We start from the raw sequence: 25,475 nt of genomic DNA on the forward strand, positions 1-25,475 counted from the left end.
AAGCTATTCCTTGCATCCAGTTCTTTTGTGACTGCATCATAGTATCCAATCAAATTGTTCAGGCAAGACTTCCCCTTAGCAAAAGCATGCTGTGTCCGAGCTATAAGTGAAGTCTTGTCTAGATGATCCTGCAGTGCTTCTTTAGCCAGAGCCTCCATTAATTTTCCTGGAACAGAAGTTAAACTCACAGGTCTATAATTACTTGTGTCAGTCTTTGATCCTCCTTTGTGAATTGGGGTCACATTTGCACATCTCCAGTCTATGGGTACCTCCCCTGAGTCCAAGGAAGCTCTCATAATTATGGCTAAGGGTTTGCTTACTTCCTTTGCTGCCTCTTTTAATATAACTGGATATATCCCATACACCCCGGGTGCCTTTTTTATGTTTATTCTCAACAATTTCTCCTCCACTTTCCTCTCAGTTATTACAAAATCATCTAGCTCACTGCCAGAGTTTTATTCACCTCTGGCATTCCCCTTCCCAAATAACTCCTCATGTGTGAATGTAGATGCAAAATACTCGTTTTGTTTGTTAGCCACCTGAGCAGGATCCTCAAGTGTTGAACCATCAATATCCAGTGGACCAATCTGATTCATCCCTTTCCTTTTAGAGTTTACATAGGTAAAGAACTCTTTTCTGTTTTTCTTTGCATCCTTTGCCAAGGATTTCTCATAATCTGCCCTTGCCTGCCTAATCTCCTTTGTGACTTGGTTACAGACTGGCTTATATCTATCATAGGCTTCCATGTCACCCCCATTAATTTATATGTATCCCATGCATTTTTCTTCTCTGCAATATGTCTCATTAGTTCATCTGACATCCATTTAGGCCTAAACCTTGGACAATATTTCTTAGTTGGTATGTAAAGCCTAGTACCTTCCAAGATAAGTTCTTTGAATGCTTTCCATTTTGATTTTGCTGTTGGTAACATCATCAGTTGGTCCCACTGTATAGAATTTAAATACTGTCTCAGACCATTGTAGTCACCTTTACGAAAACAAAAACCCTTCCCTTTACCCCTGATGTTAGTTATCTCTTTGAGTAAATCCCACTTCAGCACACTGTGATCACTACCACCTAGTGGTTCCTTTATCTGCAGATTCTTAATGCACGAAGAATCACTACTGATAATCAGATCAAGAGTATTACTCCCACTAGTTGCCTCCTGAACGTGCTGATGTAGAAAACAATCATCCAATAAATCCAAAAAAGCCTTGCTAGTGTGTGAGTGACCAATCCACAAATACCAGCCAATATCTGGGAAATTAAAATCCCCCATTATAAGACTCTCTGATTTACTGGCCCACTATTTCCCTGTACAGTTTCTTATTATACTCATCAGAGTCATTAGGCCTATAGCACGCTCCTACTCTCAATTTTGATCTCCCAATGCTTACGTTACACCAAACTGACTTGACACTGCACTGTCCAGTGATATCAATTGACGATGATACTAGGACTATGCTGCCGGTGCAAAAGATTTGTACAACGGTGGTCCATATGTAGTGTAAAAATAATAGGACAGAGAAGTAATACTCAGATGGAAAAACCAAACTACTGAACAGACAAAGCAACTGCTAAACATATATAACTGGAAATAAATTAGGCTATAGAGGGTAGTAGTGTGATGATTTGCTAACGCTGCATCTGTACTGCCCTCTATAGCCTAATTTATTTCCAGTTATATATATTTAGCAGTTGCTTTGTCTGATCAGTAGTTTGGTTTTACCATGTATTACTTCTGTCCTATTATTTTTACATTACATATGGACCACCATTGTACAAATCGTTTGCACCGGCAGTGTGATCCTAGTAGCATTCTTTTACGCTATGGATTTATGTAGTGTTCGAAATGTGGTTCCCTGACCATTATGGCCTCGTGGACCACTGACGAGATGGGGCATAATCGTTAGTCTTTTCTATTGAATTCGATATTATGGTATGTTCTACTTTTTATTTTTACTTTTTTCTCTATTTTTACTTATTTCTGTATTTTTGGCTGGTTATATTTACATATAGTAATATTTCACACAATTCTGAAACTGGTGCTTAGCAAAGGGGGCACTGTTAAATTTTTCTTTAATTTGGACATTATTTAATAATGTTTCTCCAACAGTATTCTATTCTTAATTTTGCATGTTAAATTCTTCGCTTTACTGGTTTGCCACACTACTGGCATACTTTAATTTCTTTTTATTGAAACATAAAATTACAGTTAAATACATGCAACATGTTGTGGTTTTTGCATATTTGCTCCACTGATGTTTGCTCTACTGTCCTTATTTTTTATTTTCACTTAATCTTGCACTTATTTCTGCGGTCTAATTTTCGATTCATTTGGATTTAATTAGAATTATATATATATATATATGTATGAAATAAATTAAAATAATTAAATGCCAGTAGCATGGCAAATCAGAATGTCTTATAATGGGGGATTTTAATTTTACAGATATTGACTGGAACTTGTGGGTTAGTTACTCACACACTAGCCAGGCTTTTGTGGATTTATTGGATGTTTTCTACAGCAGCATGTTATAGAGGCGACGAGAGGTTGAAATTAAAATACTCTTGATCTGATTATCAGTGATGATTATTCATGCATTAAGAATCAGCAGATAAAAGAACTAAGTGTCAGTGATCAGTGTATCGATGTGGGATTTACTTGAAGATGTAGCGACCGTTGAGGGTGGTAAAGGGAAGGGTTTCTCCTTTTGTAAAAGTGATTACAGCAGACTCGGACAGTTTTTAAATTCTGTACAGTGGGACCAACTGATGATGTCACCATGAGAAAATTCTAAATGGGAAGCATTCAAGGAAACAATCATAGAAGCTACTCGGCTTTCATACAAACTAAGAAATACAGTTCAAGGCTTATACTTAAATGAATGTCAGATGAACTAATGAGACTCTTGGCAGAAAAAAAAAATACATGGAATGCATATAAATTATTAGGTTATACAGAAGCCTGTGGTAAATATAAACTAGGTCTGTAATCAAGCCACAAAGGAGGTTAGGCATGCTAAGGCAGACTGAAAAATATTTGGCAAAGGATGCAAAGAGAAACACCAAAGGCTTCTTTACTTATGTAAGCACTAGAAGGAAGGGGGATGAATCGCATTGGTCCTCTTGATATGGTTGGACTGTTAAGGATCCTGCTCAGGTTGCTGACAAACTGAATAAGTATTTTGCCTCTACATTCACATGTGAAGAATTCTTTAGGGAAGTGGATGTCAGAAGTTTATCAAATTCTAACAGTGGGCTAAATGATTTTGTAATAACCGAGAGGAAAGTGTAAGATAAAACATTGAAGTTAAACATAAGAAAGGCACCTGAGGTGGATAGGATCTATTCAATGATATTAAGGGAGGCAATAAAGGAAGTAAGCGACACTTACCTATTATTATGAGAGCATCCTTGGATTCAAGGGAAGTCCCCATGGACTGGAGATGTCTGAATGTGTCCCCAATTCACAAAGGGGACTCAAAAGAGTAACACGAGTAATTACCAGACCTATTAGGTTTGTAATTACTAGTGTTAATTACATTCATTGGAAAATAATGGAGTCACTGGTTAAAGAAGTAATGCAGGACTATCTAGACAGGATGGTAGTTATATATCAATTATGTATCTGTAGTCAGATTCAAAGGATTGAATAGTAAAATTTCCGCTTGGATGTCTGTCTTTATATATATTTAAACATGTTAGTTAATTGAGAAAGGGATAACTTTACATTCATGGTGATTTAAATAAATATGTTTTTTTTTATTTCCAGATATTTTCTTCAACTGAAACTAAACAGAAAGAAGTAGTGCCAAGCCAGCAGAATACTGGATTTACTGGAACAACATAGCACAGTCTGTATTTAATAAGCATAAAAAAATGCATACTATGACTTGAATAATGCACCATAGAAATTAATGCCGTTTAAAAATTTATTTGTTGTCTTAGATATTGTACTTCCAAACAGACAGGAAGAAGAAGGCTAGTCGAATATACATACGTGTGTGCTTTGTTTTACGTGCATTTACCACTACCAGATGTTTTATACCCCCAGAAGTGCAATGTTTATTAAATGTTTAATAAAATTTATTTGTGGCTTTTTTAAAATAAACATTATCTGTTATGTTTATTTTACTAGTTACCAATACATAAAAGTTGGAAACAGTTAAGAAAGGAAAAAGCACTTGTAGCTCATCGTAATGTTTTGCACACATTTAATCAGTTTATTGCACATTTAAGGTCATGCTTACCATAGGTACCATTACACACAGCAGATTGGCGACATTTCAGGGTTCTTGCTGAGTCCTATCTTCAGACTATAAAGGGGGCTGTGATTTTTAATTATTGTTTGGTTTGTTTATTTATTTTCTTTCTGTGAGAGTTTTTTTTTTTTTTTTTTTCCTCCCTTTCATACTTGTTTCCTCCTCTGTTAAATATTTGCATGGGCATTCATGACATGGTGAACTGAAAATTTACAATGGTCTAGTATGAGGTTAGATCATTTTTTGCAAAATATGTTGCCAGGAAGTTAGCAATTATAAATTACTCAAGTTCAAACATTGTTTGTCAAATACCAGATTTATCATGAAAGTTACTGTTTATATTGTTACTTTACTTTTAATAACAGTAATGCTGTTGTTTTTGTTCAAAAAGCAAAAGCACAAGGGGAAAAAGAATTATGTGTAATATATCGTGTAAAAAGTTATAGATGCAATAGCAGTTTACTTATTAGCAGTTGTAGCACTTTTGATGCTGCTGAAATGTGTTTTGTATCCCTCAGTTTATACAAATTAAATTGTAATAAAGAAACATGCCATACAAATCCTTTGTCAAGGATCTTCTGTGAAACCGTGTAAGTTTTTTTTGGTGTTGTTTAGTAGTGATGTTGGATTTTCACTGTTGTATAATCATAATTATCTATAGCCGACTGGGCTAGCCTAGTGGGTAAAGTACCTGCCCGGCAACCCAAAGGTTGCGGGTTCGATTCCCACCTCGGGCTTGGATCAAAGTACTGCAAAAACCTTGGGAGGTGCAATATGGCCACAGAAGCCGATGCGCCAACAACTACCAAATCAAAAAAAAAATAAAATAAAAAAATAATTATCTATTTTAAGCTGGCTTGATCTCTCTCTCTCTCTTCCTTCCTCCCTCCTGAGGAAGTTGAATGTGGATAAATCCTTATTAACCATTTATAAAATACTCTTTTTACGGCATTTTCTTTGAAAATATAGTAATGTTGGTTTCGTTCAATACTAAAATGGGATTTCAAGATTGAGTAGTGACCTGACTGAAAGCACATTCATTTTTTAGTAATAAAAACTTGTTATGAACTGAGTGGTATATTTTTTAAATTTATACTTCTTTTATTTTTATTTTAAGTTTCATTATACACTTCTAGTGAATTCCAGTTCACCTTGGCTCTAGTCATTCCAACTTGCAATGTGTGTATATATTTTTGCCTTCATCATTAAAACTTAATAGCTGTTTAATTATGATAAGTGAATCCTTTTGTCTAATTATTCAGTTTACTTGACAAATGATGACAATGCTTTTATATGTTCTTCCTTATTTTATGAGATCTCTTTCATAAATGTTTTAGTATAAATTTTATTTTTTTGCTTTACTACACAAACACATTTGAGTTCAAAGTTAACTCGAAAACAAAATATTTTGTGGGTTCCTATAATATGATTTTTCAATATGCCAAAGGTTTACTTTCATTTGAAACTTAGAAACTTTAGAGCGAGCTATTTTTTTTTCAAAACTTTTTTAAACTTGAGTAAATGGCTGTATTGCCAGTAATTACAACCAATAAATAAGTATTTTTATGATAATGTAGGAAGGAAAGAATTTCCAAATGTGGTATTTTAATATGTAGCATAATTATTTAAATTTGAAATTTTATTTTTCAAAATTAAATAATTTAGCCAAATATAAAAATACCACATTTTTTAAAACATGCATGTCCTGCTTAATTTTTCAAACTACACGTGACATTATTTTGTAGGCATGAAATTGTGTTGGAATCATGGTAAATTATTTTAAATTAAAATAAAAATGTTTGAAACTCGTGGGTTTGGACTCCGAGTTTAGAAAAAGAGGAATAGTAAGCATTAGTGCCAGTTTGTTGAAGAAACATCTTTCTTCATGTGTAGGTTATGTTTTAGTGGCTGTGCTAACATAATAATTTTGATTATTGCAATTATTACAACAGCTTTAACTGAGGTGCATTTAAATTCCAGTTAATATAATGCTGTAAATACAACTGTGCTGCACTATGTCATATACATCGTGTGTTTTGCAATATGTACTGTTATTGTACATTGTTAAATAAAGTTCTGCTTTTTTATTTCCCTTTTATCATTTAGCTCAATGATCATTACATTCTGACGGTAGACATTTAAGAAAGAAGTAATTTATCAGAAATAAAACTGAGCACGAAGTGCATTGATTTGGCTTTGCATTAGCAACACCCAGTTACCACCTGAGTTACCGGTTGCCTCAGCCACTTGTTATCTTGTACTTGTGCATGCATCTGATATGATATTCCTTGTCAGAGAATTCTTAATTCAGATCTCCCTTTTTGTCCTTAAAATCTACCTCCCTATACCTCTGAGGTGGTAATTGGATCAATTCCTGATCAAAGCGAGTTCTTTAACCACATATCTTTCAATTTCAACCCAGAAATATAGCTAGAGGTGGATAAAATACAGAAATTGTATTTTACCAGTGCCAGAAAAATACATCTTGTCCTCCAATTCCCCCTACCCTGTTCTGTGAAATTTTTGGGTTGCCTCCATTGTTTTCTCAACTGTTTGATACTCAATTTTCTCTAGTTTCTGACTGTTCTAACAGATAATTTTCCTTGGCAATTTTAATGTCGCAACTCCAGTTGGTTTCAGTTTTCTAGTTACATGGACCCAGCTGGTTGATTTTCTTAGGCTTTTGTGACCTTGCTTACATGGCTTTTCCATTTATCTACCAGGGTACTATGCAATCCTAACTGCACACCTAATGCTTGATCTTTTCATCACCAATCCTTTAAATTATACAATCAATCTTAGTGATTTTCTAGGCACCTCAGATCACAACTTGGTCTGTTCTTTAATGGCCATTCTAGCCTCATGCTGTTTGGCATTACAAAATTGAGAAATGGAGTGGAATGATCTGTGATTTCTATTCCTGTTCCCTGGCTTATTGTTTTTAATCTGATCCCAAGGTTTTCTTAGATCATATCTGAAATTGTTCTAGGGATGAAATCCTTTATTTTGTATTGCATTCTAAAACCTTACCTTTTATCTTACCCCAAAGTTTAGCTAAACCTTGATTTTCCCAAAACATGTTTCAAGGCTGTTCAAGATAATGTATCATTATAGCTCGTATCCAAATCTCCAGCTTCATTTCCTCTCTACATTAAAGTTGGCTACTACTGTAAAAATTATGTAACCAATTTAAACTCAATTTTTGATAGGCTAAGAACAGAAAACTTGCCTCTTGTCCAGCGGAAGGTAGACAAGATGGTAGTTATGTTTTGTAGCTTCTTGCCAAAGCCATTGCTAATGGTTCTATTAAATTGCCGTCAGGACCTCAAACTTTATAGCCAAGCAAACTCCGGGTCCTGATTGAACTTCTCCATTGATTATCAAAACATGGTCCTGAGCATTCTCCTGTTTTCATTTACACTTTCTTATTCCACTGGTGTTTTTTTCTGTTTGGAAATTGCTCCACTCCAGCCAGTTCCTAAAAATGTGTTAAATCTTTCCCAGTTATTGTCATCCTATTATGTTACTCATCTTTAGACAAATTCAGTGGAAAATTTTGTTAACTCGACACAACCATCTCTTACAAAGTTTACTCTCTGTCTCAGATGTTTCTGCTGCATTTTCTTTTTGCTACTTTTGCATTTGATTGCCCAAAGATCTTGTTGCCTGAAGGTGTAAGCAAGCTCCCATCTTATGAACTGCTGAAAATTTTTTGAAATTGGGTATCCAGTTTTCTCTTGGACAGTTAAGTGCAGGTGATAATAAACGGCTCTCTGTCTTCTAACTTCTCCACTACTGCTGGTGTTCCTCAGAGATCAGTTCTTTCTCCGACCCTTTTCCTCTTTCATATGAATAACCTTTTTTTGCTGACTGGAAATTCTATTTGTTGTTTTGTGATAGCACTCTACATTACATTTTCTAGTTAGAGAAACCTTCCCCTGCACAAATGGTTTCAAATTCTTGAATGTTCTCTACAAATTTCTTGTGCTAATCATCAGTAAATTTCTAATGGGCAAAGAAAATGTAGTTTATTTTTATCACTCTTTAGCATGCTCTTGCCCTGTGCCAGATTTACACATAAGCTAAACAAGCTACAGCTTAGGGCCCCATAACAAGGGACCTCGCTCCACCTTAAAAATTCTTTTTTAAACTGTCACAGTGTGAACTGGTGAAGAGCTTCATACGTGTTATAGCTTAGGATCACAGCATGTTTAAATCTGGCTCTGCTCTTGTCTCATTTCTCTCAAAAAAAGCCTACTACTCCTATGCTCACCCTGAATGACACTCAGATCTGTAGACATGGTTAAAAAGCTCTATTGGGGATTATCCTGACTTAATTTCTCTTTGCGTGAGCACATCAAAAATATTGCTTCCTCTGCCTCGTTTCATTTTCTGTCTGTACATTACTTTTCTAAAAATTTCAGTACTACCATGCTATGGAACATTGTTTCCACATCAGCTGGTGGCTCACCTACTTCTCTCAAGCTTCTAAACTATATTCAAACAAAGGCAGGCAGGTTAAGACCATCTCTTACAAAGTTTACTCTCTGTCTCAGATGTTTCTGCTGCATTTTCTTTTTGCTACATGCTTTTGGTCCAATAACCAAATAACATCCGGCCAACAGTGATTCTCTAGTCAAGAATACCTTGTTGAAGGGTGAGATCAATAGAGGCTAACACAATGCAGGGTAACAGAAGGCTACAGACTTATGACCAAAGTGAAATTGGATTGCTACTTTTTAGGGATTAATTGTTTTAAATTTTTCATTTCTTTTTGTATCAGTGAAAAATAATAATAATACTCTTAATATATATTAATAATTTTTAATATTAATAATAAGGAAATAAGTATATAAATTCAATTTCTATATATTATGCTCCTTAGATTCTCAGTGTCTAACATTAACTATAATGCTAATGGTCCATTATTATTTTATTATTTACTGATTTAGCACCCAAAACCTACAAAGAAAGGGGTGGGGGAAGGAAAGCAACCCTTGCCTAAACTACATTTCTTCTTGGTAAAGCATGTTAATCAGTGCCGACCAGGCTAGCCAGGTGGTTAAAGTGCCTGCCTGGCAACCCACAGGTCGCGGGTTCGAATCCCGTCTCGGGCTTGGATCAAAGTACTGCAAAATCCTTGGGAGGTGCATTATGGCCACAGAAGCCGATGCATCAACAACTAACCAAAAAAAAAAAAAATGTTACTCAGTTTCTATAGAAACTGAAAGAAATTAGCAATCTATAAACAGACAACAAAGATGTTTGTGTCGAGTAGGACATTCTTTTCTTAAAAGCTCATGATGCAATGTTAGTACTGATGTGTGTATAGTCAGGACATCAGAGCTGATGAAAAAAATAACTCCCAATTTTTTGTGACGTGTTGCCACATGCCAACTCTAATAAAATCATAAACCGCTACGTGTATTTCTTTTACTTTCTTTCTAAATATCTGTAACCATATAGAGTTGTTTAATTTAATTGTAATTAGGGTTATAATTTTTTTTCCTTTTAGAAAATTTACTTTAAATGTTGAATGGTTAGGAAATCATATTTCAGTTAAATTGATCATAAACAGCTGGTTGCAGTTTTGTGTTGGCTAGACATCAAGAATTTTGATCAGTGATCAAGTTAGCAATGTGCTTTGTAGATCACTGACTATAAAATGGAGTGCAGTGTAATTTTCCTAAATTTTCTGCTTTCTTTCTGTTTCAAACATTACTTTCCTCGCCATCATGGACAGCACTGTTGGTCGGATCGCTGTCCTCCTCACACCTGGTGGAAAAGACCAGAGTTTGAGTCCCGTCGATGATTGAAGGAATTTTTCTGGGCCTGTTTTTCACATTGTGGCTGAGTTAGTCAGCCTCAGATGAGGGCAACATGGTTTTTCTTCCCAGAAACTGATTTTTCGTCCATCAAACAGAATTCGACCACAGAACACTCGCAATTTACAGACAGTATATACAGAGCAATATGGCCTTAGTAGCCGCTGATGCTCCTAAAACCCTACTACGACTGCTCCCCTTGTGTTCTTTTTTTTTTTAAATTTTTTATGAATACCCCTAAGCACGAGAGGTATTAGAACCTATAATACTTGGAACCAAGGTCGAGAATATGAAAGAATATACTTGTTGAATTTCTGTAGATAGAAATTTTTTAGGAAATACGTGTGAAGGGAAGTTCCAGAAATCAGAAGTTGAAGGAGTAAATGAAGTAGAAGAAGAAAAGTTGGTACTGTGAGTTTGAAGTTGGACAGTAAAAGGATGCAGACTAGTTGCAGCATGTGTTCAGATCACTGGTTTGAAAAAGACTGGGAGTTATAGAAGCCAATTAAGAAGAAGTGCCCATGTAAGTAACTATAAAAAAGGCATGCAGCAGAAATAGAACGCCTATGAGAAAATGAAGAGCAACCTAACTGCAGTCTTTTGAATGGAGTCTAGAAGCCTGAGAGGTTTTGGGAATCAGTGATTAAATCACCTGATAATTGGGATTCAGTCAGCAAAAGTATGTGGGACTTGCCAGACTGTAAGTGGAAACAGATATCATTGAGATTGGAACATGAAGAAACATTTGGGAGGTTTAGATCTTTTTGGAGATAAGTTTGTTTTATTACTCTGACTATTCATTTCAAGGAACACTTCCCAAAGGCAGAGGAGAAGAAGACCTACGCAGCTTTCTGGGCTATAAGCCAGGAGCTCGCAGGTTGTCACATTAAACTGATCGGATTTGATATTAATAGATGTCACACAACTATACCACTATATGCCTCCGAAATCTGATCTTCTGCATCTACCTAATAGTTCTATTAGGTAGATGCAGAGAATTCAAATTTGTGACAATGGAACGTTGGGTTCTGCGGTGGCTGAACTGTCTGGGAGGAATTCGTTCACCACCTCGAAATCCGTTCTCCTAGTCAACCTAGGCATGCGCTGTAAGTTCACTGTCCTCAAAAAATAATTTGTCAACACTTGCCAGATTGATGCCCCATTGATAGATATTATCGCATTCACAAGAGTAAGAAATAGAAACCATTCCCCACTTACAATGGAGTTGTCTAATCTGGACTCCTTAAAACGAATGTTTCCATCTAACACCACCAAACACTTCATTTGACCTCCATTGATCCAGCAAAGAGATACACAGACTAAAAGGTTAACAGTGGCTGCAAGCAGAAGCAAAAGTGATTCTTACACTGCTTCTATTAGAATGAGCAGCAGCATGGAAAGCAAGGCAATGGAGATTTCCAGGATTGTTGGGAGTCATAGTGGAACAAATAAATACATGGCTGTGTTAGTGTAAGTCACTTGGTTTGGTCACTTGCACACTTGCAAGACTTTTTTCGATTTAATGGATAACTGTTTTCTACAGCAGCATATTCGAGAGGCAACCAGAGGGATTAATACTCTTGATCCATCAGCAATGATTATTCATGCATTAAGAATTTGCAGATAAAGAAACCACTTGGTGACAGTGATCACAATGTACTGATGGAATTATTTAAAAAGATGTAGCTACCACCAAAGCTAAAGGGAAGGGTTTTCGCTTTCGTAAAGGTGACTATGGTGGTCTCATAAAGTGGGATCAAATGATGTTAGAAATGTTTAATTCTACATGGGAAGCCTTCATGGACTTAATATTGGAGGTTACTAGGCTTTTCATTCCAACTAAGAAATATTGTTCAAGGTTCAGGCCTAAATGGATATCAGATGAAAAATGTATGGGATGCATATAAATTATGAGGTGACACAGAAGTTTGTCTGTAATCAAGTCACAAAGGAGGTTAGGCAGGCGAAGGCAGATTACGAGAAATCTTTGGCAAAGGATGCAAAGAAAAACAGCAAAGAATTCTTTACTTATGTAAACTCTAGAAACAAAGGGATGAATCAGATTGGACCACTTAACATAGATGGGTTGACTATTGATGATCATGCTCAGCTGATAAACGGAATGAGTATTTTGCATCTACATTCACACATGAGGAGTTATTCAATGAGGGGAATGCCAGAGTTTATCAAACGCTAACAGGGAGCTAAGTGATTTTGTAATAACTGAGAGCAAAGTGGAGGACAAATTGTTGAAGTCAAACATAAGGAAGGCACCTGTGGTGGACGGAATCTATCAAGTTATATTAAAGCACGTAGCAAAGGAAGTAAGCAAACTTTTAGCCATAATTATGAGAGCTTCCTTGGACTCAGTGGGGGGTCCCCATTGACTAGATTGTATGCAAATGTATCACCAATTGAAAAAGGAGTTCAAAAGTTGACACAAGTAACTATAGACCTGTTAGTTTAACATGTGTTCCGGGGAAAATAATGGAATCACTGGTTAAAGAAGCATTGCAGGATCATCTAGACAATACTGCAGTAATAGTTAAGAAAGCATGGGTTTGACTAAAGGGAGGTTTAGTCTGACCAATTTCATTGGATACTATGATGTGGTCACAAAGGAACTGAATGTCAAAAATAATTTTGATATCATATACTTGGATTTCAGGAAAGCTTTTGACACTGTTGCGCATGGAAGACTGCTGTACAAATTGGAGAGGTATGGCATTAAGGGTAATTTGCTACAATGGATAAAGGGATGGTTGACTGGGAGACGACAGAGAGTCCTAATCAATGGATACTGCTCTTCGTGGAAAAATTTTATTAGTGGAGTTCCCCAGGGTTCGGTGCTGAGCCCATTGTTGTGTTGTGTATTCATCAATCATATTGATGAAGGTATATCAGGATTAATGTCGAAGTCTGAAGATGATACAAAGGTTGGCAGTATTGTTAACAACAGTAAAGACAGTATGCTACTCCAACTGGATCTAATTAAGTTGGAAAAATGGGCTGAGAAGTGGCAACTGAAGTTTAACATTGACAATTGCAAAGTACTACATACGGGTAGCAATAACCAAAGAGAAACGTACCAACTGTGTGGTACTACACTCAGGGAAGCGGAAAGTGAAAAGGACCTAGGGATAACTGTGCACTCAAATATGAAGTTTGCTAAATAGTGCAGACGGGCTGGCAGGGCCAGTCATGGAATGTTGTCAATGATATATAGGAATTTTTCTAGTAGGGACAAGGAGGTGATTATTCCGTTGTACAAGGGAATTGTTAGGCCACACCTAGAGTACTGTGTACAGTGCGGAGGCCTCATTTCAGCAAGGATGTAGAGTTGCTTGAACGAGTACAAAGAAGTGCAACAAGATTGGTGAGGCGAACAGAGGGGTGCGCTTACCAAGAAAGACCTACTCTCCATGCGCTGCAATTTGCAGCGCATGGAGAGTAGGCACCTGCGAGGTAATCTGATTGACGTGTATAAGGCCTTGAATGGGTTGAGCAATCAGAATGCTGATGGGATTCTTCCTCTTGCCCAGATTAAGAACCTGAGGGGCCACAGTTTCAAATCGAGGAAAGAGAATTGCAGAATAGATGTGCGGAAATTTGCCTTTATCCAGCGGTTGGTTGATTGGTGGAACACGCTTCCATCTTTTGTTGTGGCAGTTGATAGCCTAAATAAATTTAAGGCTGAGCTGGACAGGCATTTGGAACGAATGGAGGGTTGAAATGGGAGGGGTGTTTTTTTTTTTTTTTTTTGGCTGATGCTGCATAAGCTTGCTTTCTTGCATCGTATGCCTCTACAAATGTTAATGCTAAAGTCTGAAGTCAATAAAAAATATACAGAAGCGAAATTATTGACCAAATCTGGCACCAGGACTACCGCGAACATTGATCTGAATTTTTTTATCAGAAATTTATATGATGTAGACAATTAACTGTAATAATATAATGAAAATTAAGTAAATTTGTTATGTCAGTTAGTGAAGAAAAGATATATAAGTCAACCTGTATATTTATCTCTTTAATTATTAAGATCAATTTTATTTTAACGTGAATGGTAACTTTCAATTAAGTAAATATGATTTAATACCATTATTGTAATATCTTGAAAATTTGTAAAAAATTATATGATGTATATTTCAAAATATTTATACACTCTCCTAGCCCACTAGTTGTACAGGGGTGAACCTAAGGTAAATAAACTGATAATAATAATTCATGATGCATTCGATAGTAAGAAAAGATGAGAGGACATGATATATGAAGTCATCATCATCAGCCATTTTCAATCCACTGCAGGATGAAGGCCTCTCCAGCAACTTTCCAGTTCCTTCTGTTTTGAGCACTGGCCATCCATTTACTACTCAAAAACTCATGAATTTCATCTATCCATCTCCGCCTTTGTCTTCCAGGTTTTCTTCTAGCTCCTCTTGGGTACCATTCTGTTATTTTCTTAGTCCATCTGTCATCATGTCTTCGAGCTATGTGTCCTGCCCAAGACCATTTTAGTTCTTTAGTTTTGATAAGAATGTCCTTTACTTGAGTTTGTTGCCTAATCCATGTGTTTCTCTTCTTATCTAACAGTCTGATTCCCAATATAATTCGTTCCATTCTTCGCTGTGTAGTTCTCAGCTTTTCTTCCATTCTTTTGGTGAGTGCCCAAGTTTCACTTCCATAAGTCATGGTGGGGAGTATACATTGATTCATTATTTACGTTTCAGACAAACTGGGATATTGCTCTTCAGTATGTGACTATACAAATTTATTTCCTGAATATAGTTACATACTGAAGATAGTCACATACTGATATATTTTCAGCCATTTATCATTATTAGAACTAATAACTTGTCCCAGATAAATATATGACTCCACCTTTTCAATTACTGCTCCTTCAATCATTATTTCCCTTTCTTGTTCATCATTACTTTTGTTTTAGCCATATTCATCTTTAGTCCAAAATCCTTACTAACTGTGCATAACTGATTAAGATTTTCCTCTAATTCTTTGGGATCGTGGCTTATAACCAGAATGTCATTGGAAATCGTAAATGGTTTAGGTATTCTCCGTTCACATTGACCCCTTTCTGCGACCAGTCTAATCTTCTGAAAGCTTCCTCAAGGGCAGCAGTAAACAGCTTCGGAGATATTGTGTCTCCTTGTCGAACTCCTTTCTCGATTTTAAATTTCCTACTGTCTTTGTCTAGTCTAATAAAGGAGGTAGCACTCTCATATATTTTCTTCAAAATCATAATATATGGGGTATCTATGCCTTGTCTTTCCAGTGCCTTAAGCAGAATGGAGTCAAATGCCTTTTCATAATGCACAAATGCCAGGCATAATGGTGTTTTATATTCATTTGCTTTCTCCATTAGCTGTGATATTCCGTGAAGGTGATCCATAGTTGAGAATCCTGTCCTAAAGCCAGCTTGCTCTTTCGGTTGATTCTCATCAAGTATTCTTTCTAATCTGTTAGTAATGACCCTTGTGAACAACTTGTAGATGTGGGATAACAAGCTAATCGGTCTGTAATTTCCAATTTCTGATTTATCTCCTTTCTTATGCATCAAAACTATGATTGCATTATTCCACTGCTTAGGCGTCACACCTTTTCTAATGCACTTTGTGAAGAGCCTTGCCAGTTTTTGTGTTATGTCTCTTCCTCCCAATTTATGAAGTAGTCCTAGACAACGTGGCCTCATCAATGCCCCCCATACACTCACTACTCGGATTCCCTCCAGTCACTATCCGTCAGAATGGAGGCAACCAGGTTTTACATTAGCTAATCCGGGTGCCCCCCTAAAGAGTTATCAATAGGTTCAGTCCGGTGAACTATCTAGTGGCCGGATTGCGAACACTGTTTAGAGCCGTACCCTCGAAATGTAAGGAAGATTGGATCTCACCATGATGCCATAAAATTTCAAAAACAATCACATACCACATGTTGGAAGAGACGTGTGGTTGCTGGAGCCTTCCTCTGGAGTCTAAACACAGGTTTCACCACTTCAAGCCTCCAATAAGCAAAGTGGTGGTATTGTTCTTGTTGATGCGTCACCCACCACGTAGTATTGGCTGGTAACACAGAGTGGGGACATTCCTCTGTGTGATGTTGATGCCACTCCTCAGCCACTGCTTACATTGGTTCTCATCTGAGTGATCATTTGTAGTATACTAAGTGCCATATACTGGTGACTTGCACATGGGGGTTATACCCAGGGTTGCTACAGTCCCAGCATTGTGGAAGTGCAAGCAGAGGATTTGGTTGTCGCAGAACAACTGGATTTTTCCGACATTCGGTCCACTTGATCTGAGTGTCAGCTGAATATCAGTCCCATCAGTATTTAGGCTTCCAGAGAGCAACTCCACCCTGTCATATCCGAGAGAATGTTTGTGATAGCCTCAAGGACCAAATTTATTTATTCAAAATTTAATATTCATTAATTTATAATTTGTATGTGTTGTATTTTAAACAATTATTGCACTTATTGTTACTAGATGGCAGAACGTCGAAATGTGAACAATAGTTTCACATATTATCACTAGATGGCAGTACATCGAAATCTAGACGAGAGCTACGCTTATTGTCAATAAATTTTATTTATCATCCTCAAATTTCGATCAATAGTCAACTTTTTCATTTTTTCCCGTTTTTACTCTCCATTTAATTCTAATTTCCTCCTACTATTATTCCTTTACTAGTTTATTTGGGCATTTATTTATTCAAAATTTATTTTTCATTATTTATAATTAACTTTGCGTGTGATGTATTTTGAGCAATAGTTTCATTTATGGTCACTAGATGGCAGAACATATCGAAATCTGCTAGAGAACTACGCGCATTGTCCATTAATATTGCTATTCATTATCGTTCTAAATTGGCCACTTAAAAACAAAAATGAAAGTGTATGGGTATTGTAGAGTGCTGTGTACTGTTGTTCATCTGTCCTTTTAGCCGTTGGGCCCCTGGTGGGGCCCACCGTTTGCCACACTATGCCCCTGGGAGGCAGGTCAGGTACACCAGTATTAGATTTTTACTCTGGCAAGTCCTGCCATATAGTTTCCTGAGATTTCAGTGGCTAAGACCTAAAAAAAAAAAACGCACTAGGATTGGGCCAAAAGGAATATAAAGCTTAAAACTTTGGGTGTTGCTGGAGCTTTCCTCTGGAGTCTAAACACGGAAAATTTGTCGGTAAATTTTGACATGTGTTTGACGCTAGTAGTGAAGACAGAGAGGGGGAAGACTGAAAGTTGGGGGAAAGATAGAAGTACAGGGCCAATAGAGAAGACAACCCCAGGATTTTGTGTACTGTGGCATTCCCTTACCCCACCAGAGGGAAAAGACGGGGTGGCAGGGGAGGAGACAAGGAACCGTCTCCTCCCCTCCGTCGAGGGATAGAGAGTCAAAGTGAATCGGGTAAGAGCAGCCTGTTCAGACCTCCAGGTGGCATTGGCAGCGGAGCTGAAGGCCATAGCTCTTGTTCTGATGTATCAGATCCTGGAACAGGTGCCATCCAGGAAAATTCGTGGAAGGACTAAATCAGGTAGGTCCTGTGGTGGTGGAAGAGTCCTACGTCTTCCAAAGAGGTCTTGGGCGAATTTGGAAAATGCAGTCTTTGGACAGCATTAGCATTAGCATTAGTAGAGGCATATGATGCAAGAAAGCAAGCTTATGCAGCATCAGCCAAAAAAAAAAAAAAAAAAAAATCTTCCACTTCACCCCTCCGTTCGTTCGAAATACCTGTCCAGCTGAGCCTTAAATTTATTTAGGCTATCAACCTCCACTACAAGGGATGGAAGTCTGTTCCACCAACCAACCACCCGCTGGCTAAAGGCAAATTTCCGCACGTCTATCATTAGCATTAGCATTAGCATTAGCATTAGTAGAGGCATTTGATGCAAGAAAGCAAGCTTATGCAGCATCAGCCAAAAAAAAAAAAAAAAAAAACCACTTCCACTTCACCCCTCTGTTCGTTCAAAATACCTGTCCAGCTGAGCCTTAAACTTATTTAGGCTATCAACCTCCACCACAAGGGATGGAAGTCTGTTCCACCAACCAACCACCCGCTAGCTAAAGGCAAATTTCCGCACGTCTATCCTACATCTGTCTTTCCTCAATTTGAATTTATGCCCTCTCAGGTGATTATTCTGAGCTAGAGGAAGAATCCCATCAGCATTGAGCATGCTTAAACCATTCAAGGCTTTATACACCTCTATCAGATCACCTCGCTGGTGCCTAGTCTCCAGACACTGTAATTTGCAAAACTTAAGCCTTTCTTCGTAAGAGCACCCCTTTGTTCCATTCACTAATCTTGTTGCCCTTCTCTGTACTCGTTCCAGCAGCTCTACATCCTTCTTGAAATGAGGCCTCCAGACCTGTATACAGTACTCTAGGTGTGGCCTGACCATCGCCTTATACAATGGAATAATCACCTCCTTATCCCTGCTGGAAAAATTCCTGTATATCATTGACAATACTCCATGAGCTACTCTTGCAGCCCGTCTGCACTGCTCAGAGAACTTCATATCTGCCTGCACAACCACCCCCAAGTCCCTTTCATTCTCTACCACTGTCAGTGTTGTACCACAGAGTTGATACGTTGCTCTGGGGTTGCTGTTTCCCATGTGTAGTACTTTACATTTGTCAATGTTAAACTTCATTTGCCACCTCTCAGCCCATCTGCTCAACCTTTCCAGATCCTGTTGCAGCAGCATAGTGTCAGTAGTGTCCTTGACAACCCTGCCAACCTTTGTATCGTCTGCAAACTTGGACATTAATCCCGATATACCATCATCAATATCATTTATAAATACAGAAAACAATAATGGACCCAACACTGAGCCCTGAGGGACTCCACTAATAACATCAGTCCACGATGAGCAGTGTCCATTGATTACCACTCTCTGTCTTCTCCCCCTCAACCACCCCTTTATCCATAGCAGCAATTTGCCTCCAATGTCACACTGCTCCAATTTGTGTAGCAGTCTTCCATGTGCAACAGTATCAAAAGCCTTTCTAAGATCCAAGTATATAATATCAAAGTTATTCCCTGCATCCAGTTCTTTTGTGACTGCATCATAGTATCCAATCAAGTTGGTCAGGCAAGACTTCCCCTTAACAAAACCATGCTGTGTCTGAGCTATAACTGAAGTCTTGTCTAAATGATCCTGCAGTGCTTCTTTAACCAGTGCCTCCATTAATTTTCCTGGAACAGAAGTTAAGCTCACAGGTCTATAGTTACTTGTGTCAGCCTTTGATCCTCCTTTGTGAATTGGGGTCACATTTGCACATTTCCAGTCTATGGGTACCTCCCCTGAGTCCAAGGAAGCTCTCATAATTATGGCTAAGGGTTTGCTTACTTCCTTTGCTGCCTCCTTTAATATAACTGGATAGATCCCATCCACCCCGGGTGCCTTTCTTGTGTTTATCTTCAACAGTTTCTCCTCCACTTTACTCCCAGTTATTTCAAGATTCTGTAACTTACTGCTAGAGTTGAATACACCTCTGGCATTCCCCTCGCTGAATAACTCCTCATGTGTGAATGTCGATGCAAAACATTCATTCAGCCTGTTAGCTACCTGAGCAGGATCATCAACACTTGACCCATCAATATCAAGTGGACCAATCTGATTCATCCCTTTCCTTCTAGAGTTTACATACGTAAAGAACTCTTTGCTGTTTTTCTTTGCATCCCTTGCCAAGGATTTCTCGTAATCTGCCTTCGCCTGCCTAACCTCCTTTGTAACTTTGTTGCATATCAACTTGTATCTATCATAGGCTTCTGTGTCATGTGTTAATTTGTAAGTATCCCATGCATTTTTCTTCTCTGCCATATGCCTCATTAGTTCATCTGACATCCATTTTGGTCTAAACCTTGAACAATATTTCTTAGTTGGTATGTAAAGCCTAGTAGCTTCCAAGATAAGTTCTTTGAATGCTTCCCATTTTGAATTTGCTGTTGGTAACATCATCAGTTGGTCCCACTGTATAGAATTTAAATACTGTCTCAGTCCATCGTAGTCGCCTTTACGGAAGCAATAACCCTTCCCTTTACCCCTAATGGTAGTTACCTCTTTGAGTAAATCCCACTTCAGCACACTGTGATCACTACCACCTAGTGGTTCATTTATCTGCAGATTCTTAATGCATGAAGAATCACTGCTGATAATCAAATCAAGAGTATTACTCCCTCTAGTTGCCTCCCGAACATGCTGATGTAGAAAACAATCATCCAATAAATCCACAAAAGCCCTGCTAGTGTGTGAGTATCCAGCCCCCAAATTCCAGTCAATATCTGGGAAATTAAAATCTCCCATTATAAGACACTCTGATTTACTGGCCCACTCTATTTCCCTCTACAGTTCCTTATTATACTCATCAGAGTCATTAGGCCTATAGCACACTCCTACTCTCAATTTTGATCTCCCAATGTTTATGTCACACCAAACTGACTCCACACTGCACTGTCCAGCGATGTCGACTGGCTTCACTTCCTTGGTTTTTATGTGTTTCTTAACTAATAGCATAACACCTCCCCCCTTCCTATCCTGTCTATCCTTTCTGTAGACGTTGTACTCCCCAAATTGCAGTTCCGCATCCCTTATATCTGTGTGACACCACGTCTCTGATATCCCAACAATATCTGCCTTCGATGTTTTGAGCAATACCTCAAATTCATCAAATTTATTTACTAAACTCCTAGCATTGGTGTACACGCAAGTATACCTGCACCTGTTTCTATTCTTAGCTACCCTAACACAACCCATGTGTTTACTTGTACCACAATGGCTCCCAGCAGTCTCTGAAATATCCTGCATCTTGTTTTTCAGGCTTCTGCTCATTCTAATAGAAGCAGTGCAAGAATCTCTTTCACCTCTGCCAGTGGCTACTGTCAATCTATTGGTCTTTGTCTCCCCCCAAGCTATCCTACATCTGTCTTTCCTCAATTTGAATTTATGCCCTCTCAGGTGATTATTCTGAGCTAGAGGAAGAATCCCATCAGCATTGAGCATGCTCAAACCATTCAATGCTTTATACACCTCTATCAGATCACCTCGCTGGTGCCTAGTCTCCAGACACTGTAATCTGCAAAACTTAAGCCTTTCTTCGTAAGTGCAACCCTTTGTTCACTCACCAATCTTGTTGCCCTTCTCTGTACTCGTTCCAGCAGCTCTACATCCTTCTTGGAATGAGGCCTCCAGACCTGTATACAGTACTCAAGGTGTGGCCTAACCATTGCGTTATACAAGGGAATAATCATCTCCTTATCCCTGCTAGACAAATTCCTGTGTATCAATGACAAGACACCATGAGCTACTCTTGCAGCCCGTCTGCACTGCTCAGAGAACTTCATATCTGCCTGCACAACCACCCCCAAGTCCCTTTCATTCTCTACCACTGTCAGTGTAGTACCACAGAGTTGATACGTTGCTCTGGGGTTGCTCTTTCCCATATGTAGTACTTTACTTTTGTCAATGTTAAACTTCATTTGCCACCTCTCAGCCCATCTGCTCAACCTTTCCAGATCCTTTGCAGCAGCATAGCGTCAGTAGTGTCCTGAACAACCCTGCCAACCTTTGTATCGTCTGCAAACTTGGACATTAAGCTTGATATACCATCATCAATATCATTTATAAATACAGAAAACAACAATGGACCATTAGTCCACGTTGAGCAGTGTCCATTGATTACCACTCTCTGTCTTCTCCCCCTCAACCACCCCTTTATCCATAGCAGCAATTTGCCTCCAATGTCACACTGCTCCAATTTGTGTAGCAGTCTTCCATGTGCAACAGTATCAAAAGCCTTTCTAAGATCCAAGTATATAATATCAAAGTTATTCCCTGCATCCAGCTCTTTTGTGACTGCATCATAGTATCCATTCAATATAGTGTATTGTGTATCACTATATCAATATAGTGATAATATAGTGTATAGTGTGTTTAGGGTCTAACGGCACCAGGGGTTTCCCCCATCTCCGCGTAATATACATTGTTGTGTGATACAGAACACTGTAGAGGCCAGAGGTTTAAAAGTGTATGGATATTGTGGTGTGTAATGTTTTGTACCGTTGTTCATCTGGTCTTTTAGCCGTTGGGTCTCAAATGAGACCCACCGTTGCCCACATTATACCTCGTGGAGGCAGACTAGGTACACCAGTATTTTAGAGATTTACTATTTACTCTGGCAGGTCCTGCCACCTAATTTCCTGAGATTTCAGTGGCAAGGACCTAAAAAAAAAAAAAAAAAAATGTGAGGAAGAAACACTAGAAATTGGGTCAGGCCGAAAGAGATATAAGTTATGTGGGGTAGCGTTAAATTTTTTTTTTTTTTGACGCGCTTGTTTCAACACCAGAGGCCATCTCAAAGTCCAATTTTAGATCAGGGGCACTGGCATGGCCATTACGCAGTCATAGCCATTTAAAATATCGTTCTTGGGAAGGCAAAGTCGCTCTCCTATGGCCTGATCCAGGTCTTCTCTTCACCTCACCGGTTTCACGCTTTAATTTCAGCACCCGGGATACTGTTGACTGGTGGCAGCCTATTTTATCAGCGATAGCACGCCTAGAAAGCCCTTCCTGGGACAGAGCAACAGCTACACTTTTTTTTTTCTTGTTGTCAACGGAACATATTGAGCCATGCTTACACCTTCGCAAAACAGGACACTAATGAACGTGTATACCCTTCCAACGCCGTATTTATAGAACCGGCTGATGCAATACCTTGCAATTATTGTCTGATGCAATAGAAGCGTTATCTGACGCAATATCTTTGCGCAAAACAATATCTTATACGCTTCACTAGAAATGTTACTTTTTTAAGGTGACGCAGTTTTTTTGTCCACCACTGTAATAATATATTATAATTATATTATATAATAATATATATAATAATATATTATAATATATAATTATATATATAATATAATATATAATATATTATATAAATAATATAATATTATAATATAATTGTGTTTAATTAAATAATTCACCATTTCATTTGATTATTCTTTTCCTAAAATTTTGAATGGTATTTCTTTGGTTTTCATATTCTTTATGTTGAAGCCATTTTGTTCCCGAATTTGAAAGGAAAAACCAAAAAAAAAAAAAGAAAAAGAAAAAAGTCCTTAATTTAAATTAACGTTCCCTGATTGATATGTTGTCTAAGAAAGAGTAAATGCAGTCAGTCGAACAGCATAAAAAGCTTTATTAACATCTACGTTTAAAAAGTATTCTTTGTATTCTTTGAGAAAACATCTACAATCAGATTGGCCAGGAATGATCTCCCCTTGTTAGGCTGTATTTAGTAGTCTACTTCCTCCTTGAATTTATCAAAACTGTCCACCTCCAAAACAACATTGGAAGTTTGTTCTAACAATCAACCACCCGCTGACCGAAGGCAAACTTCAGCACATCTATCCTGCAACCATCATTCCTCAATTTGAATTCATGACACCTCATGTGTGTAGTCTTAGCAAGAGGAAGAATGCCATCAACATTGATCTTACTCAACCTATTCAAAGCCTTAAACACCTCAATTACATATCCTCGCAGGTGCCTTCATTTCTACAATTTTCAGAAATGAAGCCTTTCTTCATAAGCCTACCCTTTTGTTCCCCTCACCAATCTCGTTGCCCTTCTATGTACTCGTTCCTGCAGCTCCACATCCTTCCCAAAACGAGACCTGCACACCGGTGTACCGTACTTAAGATGTGGTCTAAGCATGGCTTTGTACAAAAGGATAATCACCTCCTTATCCGTGCTAACAAAATTCCTGAATATTATTGACAAAATTTCATAAGCTGTCCTGGCAGCATGTCTGCACTGCTCAGAGAACTTCACTTTTTTTTAACACCTTGAATGTAGTAGCCCATAAAGTTAGTACTTTAACTGGCATTGCTGCTGTCCATATGCAGTATTTGTATACTGGTGTGCAAAATTTAAAGACCGGTCAGGTTTTTACCTGTAGTTTCTCATAGGAGTGGCCTGGATATGAGAAAAGCATACAAAGGAACACCGTGAGGTACTGAAATGGCATTGATGCATACAGATGCAGCACTGCCAAAGATGGAACAAAGGGAAGAGGTGGTCCTCAGTAGGAGATATGGCCACCCCTAATGTCGATGCAGACTTTGCACCACCTGTCCATACTTAGAACAATGCTGTTGATAAGTTCTTGTGGTAACATCGTCCGTTCCTCTGTCAAGGCCATCTTCAGCTAGTGAATATTTTCTGGTGGGTGTGGACGTGCCGCTAGGCGTCTCCCCAGAGCGTCCCATATGTGTTCGATGGGATTTAGATCGTCGGAAACGGGCAGGCCAATCCATACGAACAAGTCCTCACTTTCCAAAAGCATATCAACAGCTGCAGCGCAATGTGGTGTGGCGTTATCATCCAGAAACACGAACTTGGGCCAATGGCACCTCTGATCAGATGCACATGGGGAAGAATTACCTGAGTACAGCAGCGTGCACCGGTTACAGTACCGCCTTCCAGTATCTGGAGTTGTGTACATCTATCCAAGATAACGCCTCCCCAGAGGAGAACATATCGATCCCTTTCAGTGATGTTTGCGGGGTGATACCCGTATGCCAACCTCTCGCCAGATTAGCTGACGTCCAGAATCCCTGCTGAGACTGAATCGTCTGTCATCAGTAAAGAGTACCTTAAGTAACCAGTAACCAGTGTGGTGTCCCAACTGGTATCAAGAGGCCCAATGTGCACCAAGGAATCATTCCCTGATCATTAACCGCCATCACTAGCCAGCGTTGTTGATATCTGGCAGGATTGGTCCATGGACTCGTACTGTCTTCGCCAAGCAATGGTAAACTACTGAAACAGTTCTTCATGCCATTAAAAGGATACCCAATAAAGGCATTGTGTAGAATGCCTGGCAGAGTATGAAATAAATTTTTATTTATTCCCATGATACCATTATAGATCGTTAATGATATATATTTAAGAAGTTATTTCTTAAATATTTCAAGAATATCTGGGAAAGTTCAAAATATTCTTGAAAAATCTCAAAGCAGATAGTGCTGTTTCTGAAACAAACAAACAAAAAGTCTGCTTTTTTGCAATTAAGTAAATATTAATAGTAATAATATTTGGCATATAATGTAAGGAAGCCACAGGCTTTTGCCAAGTAGATTCCAAAAAAGCAACCAAATAGATAAGAAAACACAAATTATATGCTTCCCTCCTCACACAGGCAAGTATTCAGTTGGCCTTTGAATTTATTCACACTGTCAGCCTCAACTACCTGCGAGGGCAACTTGTTCCAGCTATCGATTATTCGCTGGCTTCCTGCAATCTATTTTAAACCTCAACCCATTTAATTTGAATTTATTACTTCTAGTTCTGGAATTCTTTATAGCAGTGAGAAT

General features: G+C 38.2%; 1 protein-coding gene across 1 annotated transcript in view; it reads left to right on the forward strand.

Annotated features, from left to right (window-relative positions):
- Window positions 1–4,387, forward strand: part of LOC150082342 (Golgi apparatus membrane protein TVP23 homolog B-like) — a 46,295-nt gene extending 41,908 nt beyond the window's left edge. Inside the window, exon 6 of the mRNA XM_090380141.1 lies at window positions 3,776–4,387. Within this exon, the coding sequence (XP_090236267.1) occupies window positions 3,776–3,853 (78 nt within the window). The 3' untranslated portion in view covers window positions 3,854–4,387. The remainder of the gene's footprint in view (window positions 1–3,775) is intronic.
- Window positions 4,388–25,475: the final 21,088 nt, after the last annotated feature.

This window comes from Mastigoproctus giganteus, chromosome 8 (assembly GCF_048544385.1).
Source record: "Mastigoproctus giganteus isolate SK-2022 chromosome 8, ASM4854438v1, whole genome shotgun sequence".
In the NCBI taxonomy this organism is placed as follows: Eukaryota; Metazoa; Arthropoda; class Arachnida; order Uropygi; family Thelyphonidae; genus Mastigoproctus; species Mastigoproctus giganteus.